The sequence below is a fragment of the Aythya fuligula genome, chromosome 20 (assembly GCF_009819795.1).
Source record: "Aythya fuligula isolate bAytFul2 chromosome 20, bAytFul2.pri, whole genome shotgun sequence".
In the NCBI taxonomy this organism is placed as follows: domain Eukaryota; kingdom Metazoa; phylum Chordata; class Aves; order Anseriformes; family Anatidae; genus Aythya; species Aythya fuligula.
The window spans coordinates 866,938-881,408 of record NC_045578.1 but is presented as its reverse complement, the minus strand read 5'-3'; the positions used below and the strand labels follow the sequence as shown (position 1 = coordinate 881,408).

At 56.6% G+C, this 14,471-nt stretch overlaps 2 protein-coding genes across 6 annotated transcripts in view; one reads left to right on the top strand and one right to left on the bottom strand.

Moving 5' to 3' along the window:
* Positions 1–829: 829 nt before the first annotated feature.
* LOC116497120 (caspase-1-like) lies at positions 830–6,680 on the bottom strand. 4 transcript variants are annotated; one of them, XM_032200652.1, is made up of 9 exons: positions 4,993–5,022; positions 4,415–4,687; positions 4,024–4,127; positions 3,617–3,793; positions 3,166–3,400; positions 2,887–3,039; positions 2,040–2,149; positions 1,579–1,681; positions 830–1,084 (listed from the first exon to the last, which is right to left on the bottom strand). In XM_032200652.1, exons 1-8 carry the CDS (start codon positions 4,997–4,999, stop codon positions 1,589–1,591), a joined length of 1,152 nt encoding a protein of 383 aa, XP_032056543.1. In that variant the 5' UTR covers positions 5,000–5,022; the 3' UTR covers positions 830–1,084; positions 1,579–1,588. The 4 variants fall into 4 exon arrangements, with proteins under 4 accessions (XP_032056543.1, XP_032056545.1, XP_032056546.1 ...); XM_032200654.1 differs by lacking the exons at positions 4,024–4,127; positions 4,415–4,687; positions 4,993–5,022 and adding exons at positions 6,353–6,458; positions 6,549–6,680; XM_032200655.1 differs by lacking the exons at positions 4,024–4,127; positions 4,415–4,687; positions 4,993–5,022 and adding exons at positions 6,353–6,495; positions 6,604–6,667.
* Positions 5,569–14,471, top strand: part of MTMR4 (myotubularin related protein 4) — a 53,124-nt gene continuing 44,221 nt past the window's right edge. The window contains exon 1 of one of the 2 annotated variants that reach the window (XM_032200649.1): positions 5,569–5,609. The gene's annotated coding sequence lies outside the window, so the exon portion shown is untranslated. Of the gene's footprint in view, positions 5,610–6,175; positions 6,248–14,471 lie in introns of those variants that run through there. The other variant, XM_032200651.1, reaches the window with a different exon arrangement.

Here is a 14,471-nt window from a genome sequence, read left to right as displayed (position 1 = left end):
ACATGGAGGGAGCTGCCTCCTGAGAAAGGCAACGCTGTGGGCCTGCAAGGAAGGACCAGTGGGAACACGGACACCCACCCTGCTTTGGGCTTGGTGGCCTGGGTAAGGGAAGGCTTTGCATTCACTTTCTTTCCTGAGGGACTCAGCCAAAGGAGACGGAAACCTGGAGAGCATGCAGACTCTGGGCAGAAACTCGAGATGCCGAGGGACAGCAGGGCATGAGGCAGCTCTGTTGTTGCATCCCCCTCGTGCCAGAAAAGACAAACCATAGCTCTTGCACAACTCGGGTAAGGACTAGAGGAGACGCTGTCATAGAATCACAGAATTTCACAGAATCACAGAATTTCTAGGTTGGAAGAGACCTCAAGGTCACCTAGTCCAACCTCTGACCTAACACTAACAGTCCCCACTAAACCATATCCCTAAGCTCTACATCTAAACGTCTTTTGAAGACTTCCAGGGATGGTGACTCCACCACTTCCCTGGGCAGCCTGTTCCAATGCCTCACAACCCTTTCAGTAAAGAAGTTCTTCCTAACATCTAACCTAAAATATCCAAATTGGAAGGGACCCGCAAGGATCATCAAGTCCAGCTCCTGGGTCCTGGTGTCCCAGTGGTGCAGAGAGCAGATACACACTGAGCAGTCGGGGGCCTCCAGGAGGGCAGCCCCAGGCAACATGTGCCCAGCCACCCCCAGGGTGGGCACCCCCTCTGATTTCCACCCCCCCACCTTGCTCAGTGGCCGCAGGAACGCAACACAACAGCAGCTACTGCTGGCCATAGTGACCATCCACCCACCACAGGCTAGAGGCAAAGAAGAGGTGCTGTCTGATGTTAAAAACCCTTTATTAGATGACAGGTAGAGTCAGAGACAGGGTGGAAGTGGCTGTCGGAGATCTGTCACTGCTGGGGAGATGCTTCACAGGCTCTGCTTGACTAACATCTCTTCACCGTTGCCATGTTTGCATTCAGTGCTCTACTGACAGGCATCCGCTGCTCCCTGGCAAGACTTTGCTCAGAGGTTGCAGGCCACAAAAGGAAAGGAGAGGAGACCATGGACTATTTTATTCCAGTCTGAGGTTGCCTAGAGGAAAGGGCAAAAAGAACTGGTTCAGAGATTGTTCTCTGTAGAAACACACAGTTCTTGGCCTTTACTCCAAGGACAGAAAAGGAAATTTTCCTTAAGTGCATTGCTCTGAAGCGGAGCTGAGTTCCCCTTGAGTTTGAGTCTTCTACTGTATCACTCCAAAATTCAAACACTTTCTCTGTCCATGGCTTTTTTTTTTTTTTAAACTCATCGGAGAACATTAGACCAAGACGCCCCCCTGAAACAGGTGCCCAAGGAAGTTGTTTTGGTAGCCTGTATCTCCTGTAGCCAGCTGGGAGATGGGGAGCAAGTCAGGCCAGTGCCTGGCACCTACTACCAGTACTCATGTCCTTTGGACATACAGCCTAAGCTGTGTGGTCTGAAGCCAGGAGAGATGGGGAATTTATCCCTGCTCCTGCCCTCTGACAAGATTACCAGGTTTGGGCCACAGAGAAAAGGCTGCTGTAGAGGTGTGAGGTGAAGATACTCACGGCAGGCAGATCAGTGGCCTGGGAAGAGATAGAACTTTCTGAGCATTGTAGTCCTTTCTTGTGTTGGCAACTGCTTAGGGAAGTCTTCAAAGGAACGTTGGACCTGGGGTGAGAGAATGGGGAGAAATGAGGACACTCCCTTCCCAGCATGGGAACACCGTAGGGAATCAGGAGGCATTCCCAGGAAGGTGTCTGGTGGCACAAGGGGTGCCATGGGCTGCACCAACACTCCAGGTTCTCACACACCCACCACACAGCGTGATGCTGATACCCCTGGAGATCCAGCTGATTTTCCAGGCCAAATCAGAGCGCCTGGGCCCCTTTCCTCAGGAGTTTGCTCCTGAGGCCTGCAGAGGAACAGCCTGCCCTGGCCAGAGCTCTGCTTGGAGCTGGGCCCTGCTCCCAGAGCAGTATCTCTAACCACTGCGTAGCTGCATCTGCGTTTGACTGCAGAGCCTCACCTTTCGGAACAACTCCTGCAAGTCACTGTTAAAGGCATGGCTTCGAAACTGCTCTACCAGTCTCTGGATAAAAATGGAGCCTGTTACTGGGCTTCTCCAGGAGATGGTATCTGGGGAGACAAGAAATGCCAAGTGTCATTTCCCTGGTGTTCTCCACTGCCACAGTGATTAACACTGGGTGCTACAGCAGGAAACAGGGTCACCTTCTCTGGGATATTTGTATTTGGCCTATCTGTCCTGCAGGATAAAGAATGGGAAAAGGACAGAGCATTCCAGGGAGGCTGGCTGCGATATATCCTCCTCAAGCCTCTCTGTCCACCCTGCTGCCAGCCACACTCCTGATGTGTGCCAGCTGGCATGGCCTGGAGCCATCTGACCTAGCAAGACTCCCTGCAGGAGACAGCTGTCCCCAGCCAGTTGCTGTGGTGAGATAAATGGGCTGGGGAAGGTGTGCGGGCAGAGCTGGTGAGGAGGCTGGGGTGAGGGCAGGCAGCCAGGCAGGCTTCCCTTCTGGGGAGCATTGCAGCACCAGGGTGCCTAGTGCATGGGTGAGAGCAGCCCCAGCTCAGAGTGTGCCAGGAGGGCACAAAGCTCCAGCCCTGGTGCTGCTCACCCAGACAGGGCTCAGGGCCTGGCACAGCCGTGTACCCTGGCATCAGGGCACATTGCCCTCTCCAGAGGCTGCTCCAACCCCAGGGCAGTGCGTGCCAGAACACCCGATGGAGAGGACCCCCAGGCAACCTACCCCAAGGAGGTGGTGTGGAATAGACCCATGGCACAGGGAATGGCAATCCTGTCCCCCTCACCTCCCCTCAGACAGGAGAACTATCTCCCAGGAATTGCTTACCAGGTGTGGAGGAATATAAAGTGGCAAAATCACTCTCCAGGTGAATTAATCTGAGTTCTCTACATTGCTGTTTTACAGCGTTCGTGCTGTCTGAGCTGAGAGCAGGCATCTTGGAGATGGCCGAGTCAGACACCAGCACCGCCCCACTGTTGTCTAGGAAGATAGGGCCAGCCATCAGTAGTGGGGTGCCCCAACCTCACCCCGTGCTTGGGGCAGACTTGCCCTGGGAGAGCCTGTCTGGCTTGCTCACCTGACAGGCACCCCACAGTGGGAACTCACCTCCACGGCAGGACTGGATAATAACCACCTTGGGTTTGCCAATCAGTGCCTTGCAGTGCTTGTTGTTGAAGTTCTCATATATGGTGTCAAGGGAAAGGATGTCTGTGGTCTCATCTCTGCTCTTGGTTCCGCAGAGCCCAGTCCTACGTCCGTGGGACATGAACACCAGGAAGGTGCTGTCAGAGGTCAAATGATCTTTGTGACCTGCAAAATCCTTCATGACCACATCCATCTCCTGCAAGCCACAAGGCAGAAGGAGCATCACACTCCTGTAATCAGCTGTGTGGAGATCCAGCCACCAGCTGTCAACAGGAGCCAGGGACAGAATTGTTCCCATGGTGCCTGAGATCCCCCAAAGCCATGTCTACTCTGAGCCCCCCATGACCATTGCACACGAGGGTCTCCACACCATTTGTGGGGCCAGTGCCAGCTGCTTTGTACAGTCCTTTACCTGGGAAGTTAAGTTTTCATGGAAGTCCACCCTGTAGCCCAGCCCCTCCAGCAGCTTCGTCATTTCCTTCACATCCACTTCAGCCCCCTCTCGCTGGCTGAGGTACTCAAACTCTGTGTTGCAGATGAGCAGAGCCCTACGGGTTCGTGTCTCCCGTGGCAAGAGTATGGGATAGATCTGTGAGGAGGGAGGGAGGTGGTGCTCAGCTGTGGGTGGATGAAGGGGAATTTTCTTGGGAACAGTGCAGAGAAGGCCCACGGACACAGCATCCACACCTCCCTTTCTCTGGGAGATCACCCCAGAGCTCCTGCTCCTGGGCCAGGGAGGACCCTTAGTAGCCCTCGCCCACTCTGGTGGGCAGCAGGTCTGTGCTCCGGCCCTCCTCTCATCTCCTCCACCCACAGCACCTGATTTCCCTCTGCTTCCTGGATGCGCTGGTACTCGCTTAGGGAGCACTGCCGGATCCACTGCTGGCCCTGGATGCTAACAGGGGGCTGCACACCAGGGGACCCTGTAAACACAAACTCCCGCGGTTACACGGGGAAGGACAAGCAGGGGCTGTCACAGGGCATGAGTGGGCAAGCAGAACCAGACTCTGCCACACAGGTGTCCCTGTTCAGTCCCACAGGGGACAGCCCCCCAAGAGCCTTGTCATCGCTGCATGGCAATGGGGACCCACTGCCACAGCACAGTGACACTGGGAACTCCCAGCTGCTCCCATGTCTCCCTCCAGCACCCTGCAGGAGGCGCCCAGCGCCTCAGCACGGCTGGGGCAGGCCACAGCCCCGTGTCTCTCACCCGAGCCAGTGGCCAGACCCAGCTGCTCCACCAAGGTGTGATCATGCTTCCTGAGGCTGTCGATGAAGATCTGGCTGGCCTTGGAGCCCTTCAGGCGCACAGCGTCAATGAGGCAACGGGCCTTGTCACCTGTCACTGCATTGCCTTCTTGCACCTCATCCACTTCTCCCTGGCTCAGCACCTTGTGGGCCAGGAGGTCATCCAGAAGCTTCGAGATCACCGGCTTCCGCACACGCTCCACGAAGTCCGCGCGCACCCTCAGCAGCTCCTGGTCTGCAGGGTGGCCACGTCAACACCCAGAGCCCCCGCAGGCCACAGCTCCACCGCCCTCCCCAGCCGTCCCCTCTTTCCCATCTCTTCCCTCAGCGCTCCCGAGGGTGTCCCCACCGCCCCACAGCTTTTCCACCAGCCCCGGGCGCTTCCCGGGCCGCCCCCCGCCTCTCCCCGCTACCGCACAGCCGCGGAAAGCGCCCCGGGGGGACGCGTCCCTGGCACGGGGCCTCGCCCGGCTCCCCAGCCCGCACGCTGCCGGGCGCTGCGGTGCCCCGGGCCCAGCGGGCCGGCAGGGCCGCACTCACCCGCCATCCCCCTGCAGCCGCCCGGGCTGAGGAAACCGAAAGCAAACGTGCCCCAAACGCTCCCGCCCCGCTTCCTGCCTGGAGCCCTGACGCGGCCCGCCCGAGCCCCGCCGCGCCGCCCAGCAGCGCCCAGCAGCGCCCCGGCCGCTCCCCGCCGCGCACAGCCCCAGGGCCCCGCCGCCCGCAGCCCAACGCCTCCCCTCGGCTCGGGAGGGGGCCCCGCGGCCCTGCCACCGGCAGCAGCCCCCGGGCCGGACACAGGCGGCCGCAGCACCGGGACCCCCAGCCCCCGGGGGCCGAGCGCGGCCCGCCCTGAGGTGAAGGCCTGGCCGCGCGCTGATTGGCCGCGGCGGGACGCGCTGTGATTTCTCATTGGGCGCCGCGCGCCGCGCCCCGCCCCTCCCCGCGCGCAGCGCCCCGTCACGGGATAGGCTTGCGGGAGAGCAGAAGGGCGGGGCCCGGCGGCCGGCTCGGCGCTGGGCGGGGACGCGTTCCGCTCGCTCATTGGCCGGCCGTGCCGGCGGCGCCGGGCGCTGATTGGCGGCGCCGGGCGGGGCGGTGGGGGCAGGGCGGGGAGCTGCACGCGGCACGGGCGGGAGCGGCGCGCGCCGACACAGGTGAGGGCCCGGGGGGGGCGGGGGGGCTCCGGGGGCCGGGGCCGGGGCCGGGGCCGGGGCAGGGGCCGGGGCAGGGGCAGGGGCCGGGGCAGGGGCAGGGGCCGGGGCAGGGGCAGGCCTCCTCCCTCCCTCCCTCCTCCCTCCCGGGGCAGGCCGCCGGCAGATCTCGCCCCGTGCCCGGGCGGCTCCGTGCCCTGCCCGTGCCCTGCCCGGTTCCCTGCCCGGTTCCCTGCCGGCCCTGCCTCGCCCGCGGTTCTCCGCTCGGCCGGGGCTGCTCAGAGCCGCCCTGGTCCCGGCGGCGGGGCCGATGCCCGCAGGGTGCCCGTCCCGGTGCCTGAGCGGGGCCGGGCCCGTCCCTGTGGCCGGGGGGCTCCTGCCGCCAGCCTCCCCGAGGCGCTGCTGTTGGCGAGGCGGAGCTGCCCCCGCCCCCCGCGGCCTGTCCTGAGAGGGAGGGGCGGCCTCGGGAAGCGGCCGGTCGGTAACGAAAAGGGGCCGGAGGTAAAACGAGCTCGTTCCCCGGGCGCGCGTGGGGTTGAACGGGACGAGCGCGTGGGGCTGTGTCGGAAGTCACTGAGTGACGCCTGGCAAGAAAATCCAGCAGCGTAAACTGACCTGGAGTATTTTCACACGGGAGGAAGGTGAGCGGGAAAACATCTCCATGCTGCGTACCTGCACAGGCTCCCAGGGTGAATACGTCCCGAGGAATTCATAACTGGCAAACAACTACAAACAAAAGTTTGTACCTTTTTCTTCCGTCCTTGCTGGCCCACCCTCCAGTGCAGCTTCATTGACCCACGGTTCTCCGTCTGTTGGAGAGCTTCGGGACTTGGATGTGGTCTCACCATGGCACTGCCGTGTGTCGTGGTGCGCAGGGAAACATCAACGTCTGGGAATTTGGACAGCGGTGAACGGAGGAGAGAGACAATTTAAAAAAATTACCTTGCTCCTAGCGAGTTGGGTAACAGATTAATTCCTGCTGGCAGTCCTGGCTCACCCCCCAGGATGTCTGTACCGCTCCTGAGCTGGGAGGAAGTGATCCACATGCCCTGCTCTGATGCTGCCGCATCCCGCTGCCCCTCCCAGCTGTCCTGCGGAGGCGACCACTCTCCCCACGGCCCAAGGATAGGATTTCCCTGCAGAGGGGTCAGATGATTAGCTTATAAATAGTAAAATGCCTGTTCAGGACTACGAGTGGCGTGGTTGGGCCGCAGCCTCGCTCCCTGCGCTGCTGCTCTGCCTGCCCAGTGAGCGCAGCCTCGTCTGCACCTCGGAGTGCGAGCCACCTCCGAGCAGTAAGGGGGACATTCCGTCCGAGGTGGTGAACTTCTGCAAGCGTCGGCCTTTGAGGAAGGAAGCTGCCCCGCTGCGAGGCACTTTGGCTCTGCAGCCAGAGCTTTGCAGCTGTTTGGAAAGGCTGCGGCCGTGGCGATGCCCTGCGTCGCTGTTATATACTGAGGTGGTCTCCGGTTACTTGCTGGTGCATTTAACTGGGAGCCCGAGTTGAAATGAAACTGAAACACGTTTAGTGGTTGAATCCCATGTGATATGTGCCTGTTTTCCTGCAGGAGAGTGTTTGCTCATGTGGGGGAGCCCTCTTCTGCCCAACCTTCCTTGAGTTGAGGTTTTGTTGTGGAGCCGTACCCAGCTTAGCTCCTGAGCTGGGGGAGCTCCTTCCCCTTCTGCGGGGAGCTGTGCTGTGCTAGGGACTGGGAATGGCTTTGTGTGGCTTTGCAGCATCCCTCTGCAGGCCTGATTGATCTGTGTGGGGTACGTTTGAAAGCAGTGCCATGGCTTTGACAGGGGATACAATGACGGGAAGTGGCAGAAGCAAAGCTGAGGAGGTGGCTCCTGCTCTTTGTAGTGGCATTGACCTTGTTGTTGCTTTTTGTTTTGACTTGGTTGCTCTTTCTTGGTTGAGAGATTACCTCAAATTTCTTCTTCAAGAGGGAGTAGCCTGCCCATGACACATCTCTGGAGAGGAGAGTTACACATTGGTATATTCTGATCCAACTCACATTAAGTTACCAGCCTCTGAAGGTTCCTTTGCAATTGTGTCTATTTGCAGGCACCTTACTCCTTTTAGCCTTTGGTTTAGAGCAATACCAGTCTTCCTTCCCTTGTGGATTGTATCCCTTATCTTCTAGGTGGAGCACTTGCTCCACAGCACGCTTGATACAGCTGATCTCATGCACTGGAAAGCCCGTGAAGGTCAACTCTGCTGGACGTGCAGAATGAGTTTTGCATTTGCCGCCACTTGTTTTCCTGGGGAAGAAAATGTGGCACTCTCTCCTGCAAGGGTGCAGAGTTGGTCGGACTGGAGGGCTGGTGACAAGGACTGACAAGCTCAGCCTCGGAAATGGACTGGCCAGGAATAAGGTGGATGGGGCTGTTCCGATAGCAAAGTGCGGCCCCGTGCTGTTCACCTCCTGCCTGAGGCTTCGCAAGAAGCCAGATCTGGTGGCATTTGCTGAGGCAGGCGACTGCTGACTGCAGGCAGCTCCACCCCTCTCTGGAGGAGTCCGTCCTGGCAGCAGAAACATGGGTGGAAAGTGCTCGCGGCTTACCTGCTTGGGGGCAAAGTCTTGTATCTGAACTTAAGCCCACATTCATGGTAGTATATCCTCTAGAGCTTTCTTCCATTCCATAGCTCGAGCAGCGCTGACTAGGGAGCGGACTTGTTCCTTTTCCAGCCCGGCCAGTTCTTCGTTGCAAAATGAGGTTTTGGAATTGCTCACTCCAGCAGAGCGTGCGGGGACACGGCACTGCTTGCGAGTGACAGCTTTATGGTAAGGACCCTCCAGAACCAATTCAATTGCTTGCTCTTTGCCAGTCTTTCTCTGATGTTCTCTGTTGAAACTGAGAACCGCTTGGAGCAAAGGGTGCAGTTTGCATTGTTTCTTCTGGAAGCTTCAGAGGCTTTTTTGTGTTTCAGCCTAGGAAGTCGTTAAAGTAGCCAGCTTTCTCCTAGTGGTTGATTTTCTTGTGGCAACCCAGCATCAGTCTATTCAGTTGCCTCTGTTATTTCAACTGCACTGCCTGCCTTCCCATTATTATTATTATTATTATTTACTTATTATTTTTTTTAAGTCTTTCGAAGTAATCTGCGGAAGCACACTTTATTGCTGGTGCATGGCTGGCATTCAGCACTCAGCACCGTGCGCGCAGCATGATACAGCCGGGCAGGAGTCTGTTTGGCTATTGTAATGTGGAAGAGAGAAGCTGCTGCCTCGCTGAGCGTCTCGTTTACGAGGCATTGCGCCCAGGTTTGAGGACACCTCACCAAGGGTGCTCGGTGAGAGCGCAGCCAGCCATGGCACAGGCAGGCGCCTGCTGCAGCACAGCTCGCCTGGCAGCACTGTTACCCGGTGGGCCTCGTGTGGCCCGGGATGCTCGGGTGGAGGTGCAGGTGGGTGTCTGGAGCCCTGCAGTTGTTGCTTCTCACCCCAATCAGCATCGTCTCAGCTTGTGCTTACTTCTGCTTTCTGACCTGACAGCATGCCCCCCGCTCCTACCTCCCACCAGCTGCAGCTGCCCTGGTGCCTTTGGTCACATCTCTTGTTGTGGCAGCCTGGATTTCCCACAGGCTAAAACGCTCCAACCTTAGTGAAAACTTTGGAGCAAGCCCAGTGTGTCTGGGTGCAGGCTGTCTGGACGCCTGTGCTGCCCTGACAGTCGGACTTAGGCAGATGGAAATCAGCCTTTTCAGGCAGGGAGGCTGTGCTCGGGCGTGTTTCTGTTCCCTAAATGGAGCAGGCTGAGCGTTAAGGGTGAGATGGCTGTGTTTGGATGTGGGGAGAATAGCAGTAGCGTTCTTCTGGTGAGCTTCGTTTGGTGAGCAACTCTGGAAGTATCAGAGATTTCTTAAGAAGCTATCTGCTGAGGCTGTGCCAGCTTTACCTTACCAGCAGCCTACACTTAAGTGCAGTTGTTGAAGCTTTTGGAGCGCTGTTGTCAACCTTTCTGTACCTTCAGGTAGGTCTGGGGCCTTGGCAGGCCCTGGTCCTTCTGCAGCGCTCTTTCCATGCGCAGTGATGGACTTCAGGGTTTGTCAGAGCCTGATAGCTCTGTCTGTGGGAATTGCTCCCTCTGATGTTACAGCTCACGTTTACTTAAAGCTGAGGTCCTGGGGATGCGGGGAACCACCAAGGTGTGATCTGTGTCAGCTCCTGGGCAGCCCTTCCCCTGCTGTCCCACTGGGTTGGGACCCTGCAGAGGGATTAACTCTCCTGTTTCAGGGGTATCAGCTTTGCTTTCTGAGGACTTGAATCTTTTGTGCTTGCAGACAGCATGCCTCATTCTCCTCTGCAAACATCTCTCTCACCTGTGCGAGGCTGTTCATCACCTGCCTGGTATGCAGGGGAGAGCTCCTGCTTCTGGAAGGTGCCAGCGCCTCATGTTTCTTTGTCAGGGGAGCTACTAGCCTGCATTTTTCATTTCCACACCCTTCACAAGTGGCTGACAGAGGCAACCACCCTGGGAAAGGGGAGCTCCCCATGCCCTGCGTGCCTTCTTTGAGGGCCGGGAGTTCCCCCATGGATGTGTGTGAGCCCAGCAAGGGTACTCAGGGCCAGGAGACACCTCGGGGCCAGGAGACACCTCAGCACTGCTGGGCTCGGGTGGGTGCTGGAACTACGCGGTGCGGTGCCCCCGTACAATGACTTATTACCAGATCTCGGGGAGTTTTATCATCCCCAGGACAGCCCAATGCTGAGGGCCCTGTGTATCCTTCCCTCTCCCAGCTCCTGACCGCTGCCCTTTATAAGGGCCTTGTTGCCTCTAACACAGAAGGTGAAAAGTGTCTCGGGCTCTGAATGCGTTACTGATGTGTGCTGGGCTTTGATGTCCACAACCAGCTGCCTATGGGAAGAGGAAGTCCCTTGATTTCAAAGGAGAAGTGCTCATCTAAGCTGTAAAGTCCCTATTTTCTGGGGGGGTTTGAACCTGTAAGACGTCACTGCACTGGCTGCTGTCACCAAAGGCACACGCGGGGTGTTGAGCAGGAACACGCGCCCTGGCAGGAGGGCCCGAGGTAAGGGAAGGGCCGTGGTGGGACACTCCAGGGGCTGCGGGTACGTCCAAAAATCCCTGAGGGGCCCTGGGGCAAGTCCCAGCCTTTCCCTCTAGCTTTTTCAGATCGCACCACGGCTCAGGGTGATGTCAAACGCTCCTCGGTTCAGGAAGCCTTACAGGCACTATCCTCGGCAGTGGTGCCTTGAAGAAAGGCGTTGCTGTGGCTGCTTTTCTCCGATCCTTCTACTGGTGTGACCACCTTGGTCCTTCAGGTGGGCGTCTGCAGTGCCAGCCATGGTGCGGGGGTCTGGGGGAGGCAGCATCTTTTAGATACTTGTCCCAGGATAAATTGTTCCTTTTCTCATCTCTGAGTGGCTGCATAATGTGGTGGCACTGTGAGCATCGGGCTGCCAGCCCGCAGTGAAGCCCCTGCAGTGCTCAGAGACGAGTACACAATCAGAGGAGGAGCTGAACGGGCAGCTCTTCTTTATGAAGGATCAGCCGTGCCCTTTAGCGTGCTTGCAGCTGACTTAAGCCAGCATGCAAGGTGCCGTGGTGCCATGCTCGGATTGGGGTGGCTCAGAGGCATGCTGCAGGGACCTGGGCAGTGGGTGCAGGGCTGGTTGTGCCAGTGGGCAGGTGACTCGCACCGCTCCCTCCCGTCCTTTGCACCTTCTTGGACTGACACGAGATAATTTCTTACCTGCTCTGTTCTTTGCTCTTTCCCCTCTCCTATTTTAAAAGCTAATGTCTGCTGCCTACTGGCTATGCTCCCTGCCCTTCCTCTCCCAGGAGTGTCGCCCCTGGCACGCCAGCAGGCAGACTGATTCCCCTGCTGCCTCTGCCTCCTGTTGCCATCGAAAGGGGGTGGCCCGGTGCCCCCGGATGCTGGGTAAGAGAATCCTAGACAGAGCTGGCTTTGCTCAGCAAGGAGAGTAGATGGAGATTGTTTTCATGTGATAAAGCCGTTCGATGCAGAGTTTCTGTGCAGATAATCCAGCTGCCTCACTAGAAAGCAGGGTGCTTTCTCTGCAGTTGCTAAATGAGACGAAAGAGGAAGCGAAAGTGTTTCAGTACTCTAAAGCGAACTAACAGTTTTGTTTGATAAAGCGCACACGTAATGAAAAGTAACCCTCCCCTCCCTCCCTCTCCCCTTCTCTTTCCCTCTCTCTCTGCTGCATCAATAGCTCTTTCTGCTAGAGGAATTTCCAGCAGTGTGACAAATGATACAACCTGTGGGCTTGTCTTCTCTTTTTTTGCAATACAAGAGGAAGTTACTTGGACTTCTCAGGAAAGGTTCAATAGGTCTGCTCCTCTAGTAGGAGGAAGTCACATTTTCAGCATATTTTACTAATGACAAAGCAGCCAAAATCAAAGCCTGAACGAACACCCAATACACACAGCAGAGTTCCCTGGAGCACAGGGCACCCAGAGGCAGGATCCTGATGCGCTCATGCTGCAGGTGGCTGTGCTGCTGCTCCGGCTTCCCCTCAGTGCCCCGAAAAGTCACGGAGCTCCAGAGTTACTGGAGCAACGACTGGGAAGCAGGATGCCTTTTCCAGCACCGTGCCTCTGACTTCTCTCAAAGACACAGCTTTCCGCTCTGCCTGGTTTTCATTACTGCTGGTATCCAGAGCTATTGTGTTGCAGCCCTGGGTGCTAGCTTGTGTTGCAGTGCGCGTGTTGAAATGAGTAAGTGGTGCTGGGGAAAATCTGGCTTCAGCTGAAACTGCTGCTGGGTCTGCCGCTGATTTCAGCAGGCCTGGGATATCAACTGTTCATGTCAGTGAGGCGCTGGCGTGCAAAAGGTGGCTGTCTCGGATTTAAGGAAAAAAGAAAAAAATCCCATTGCCTTCTGAGTTTTTTGTTTGTTTGTTTGTTTGTTTTTGTATTCAGATATAGCAAGTCTGATGTATTTCATTTTTGGCCTAAATCTCTTCGAGGCAGGAATTCAATGCTGATGAGTTTTAGTGCAGTCAGTTACTTAAGGTAAGTGATCGTAGTCACTGCTCCTAGCGTAAAAAGAAGTTTGTGTTAATTGCAGCAGATGAGTGTAAATCCTTTGGCTCCTTTTAGCATTGAGCTTGTCGTGTGACTGTCCCCATGCCCTGTCCTAGGCAGCGGGGAAGGTTCTCTGGGTGTGAATTTGTGCGGCTCATACTGTCAGATAAGCAGGGGACTTGCTATATATATCGAATTGTCTTCTCTTTCCTTTTATTGATTGGCTAGGGATTTCCCTTTCTAAGCATGTCTGTTGAGAGGACGTCATGGGCAGTACTGTTTTTAGAAGTGGTTAAGCTCATGGTAGAGGGCAGGGGCCATAGCAATTAAGTTCACCTGAATTTGCTGTCCTGCCCCATGGTTCGAGGTGAGTTGGTTCACAAAAGCAGGTTAGCGTGCAGCACAATCCTTTGACGTGATTTTCACTGCTAAAGCACAGAGCTGTTCTGAAGGCTCCAGACACCTGGAAATGAAAGACCAGGGACTCCAGGCTAATCTTCTTAAACCAGAGACTTCACAGGACTGGGGGTGGAAAGGGGGAATCCTTAAAGGCCGATGTAGGTGTTGCTTGGGATTGGGAGGGTACAATGAGAGACCCAGCCTGGCGCGAGCCTCTTAAGCAGGTTGCAGAGTCCCCTGCTGCATGCACCTGGCCGGGGACAGGGCAAGGGGAGGTGGAGGCTGCTGTAGCTTAACCAAGTGCCCGTAGGCAGCTGAGCCACCAAACCCCACGGTGTCTCAGGACAGGTGATGTTACAGGGCATCTGGTCACCCGGACAAACAGCAGTACTGGCTTTCTTTTAGACACTTTCCACTGACTGTCACAGCTGGGCTTTGGGTGCTTGCAGGCGGGTGCCAGTTTAGATGTCAAAGGCACCCTGCCTGGCCTCTGGCTCTTACCGAGGGGTATGGTTCTCCCATCCGTCCTGCCCTCCTCCTGCTCGTGGCAGGCAGATGCCTTTGACACCCTAAGACTTGCAAATTAGCACCTGTTGGGGATGTTTATGTACCTGTGTGAAAGTAATAGTAGTTGCATCCCTAACACCAGCAGAATCTGGGCTGAGTTTGTGCTGCTGCTGTTTAGTTGACATTATTTTAAAATACCCAGGTTATTGGTAGGAGCTCATTGCAGCCCAGGTGCCCCAGAGAGCTGTGAGCTCAAGGAAGCTGGGGAGCAGGGAGAGATGGGATTGGCACATTTCAGGACTTCTCTTTTGATTTCTGAGCCTTCTGGTGCATTTGGGTCACATATTTCAGGCTTTTTTTTTTTTTTGCTTTTTTTTTTTTTTTTCTTGTACTCACAAAGACTGTCTTTCAAAGAAAACGCCAGCTGTCAAGGACATTACAAGTTGATGGGAATTAAAATGCATAGACTTCCGATGAGTAAGAAAAATGAATGTTTGCAGGGAAACCAGGTTGAACAGTGCTTCTGCTGCCTGGAGACTTGGGATGTGACCTCAGTAGCACAGTCACCATTTCCTTGAAGTTGTTGCTGCTTCCTTCCTGAGATTGAGTTAAATCTGAGAGCGGAGCAGCACGGAGAGGTAACAGGGCTGCCAGAGTCTGAGTGACTGGGAGCTCAGCCGCCTCCTCCACTCCCTGAGGCACTTAGGGAGCAGCATGTGTTCCCCAGGGCAGCCCAGCCCCTGAGAAACCCTCCTGGGGTCCTCTGCAGCCCCAAGCAGCACCCATGCTCTGGTGGGTGGCAGGGGCTCTGCGTTCCTCCCTGGCTCAGGCCTGGCTCTGGAGCTGCAGGCAGAGGATGGGGAGAAGCAGGCGCCTAGAGTGCAGCTGGGCCCAGTCCATCTGCACTGCTTTGGGTAGGGACCAGGCAATTGTACTTGAATAAAG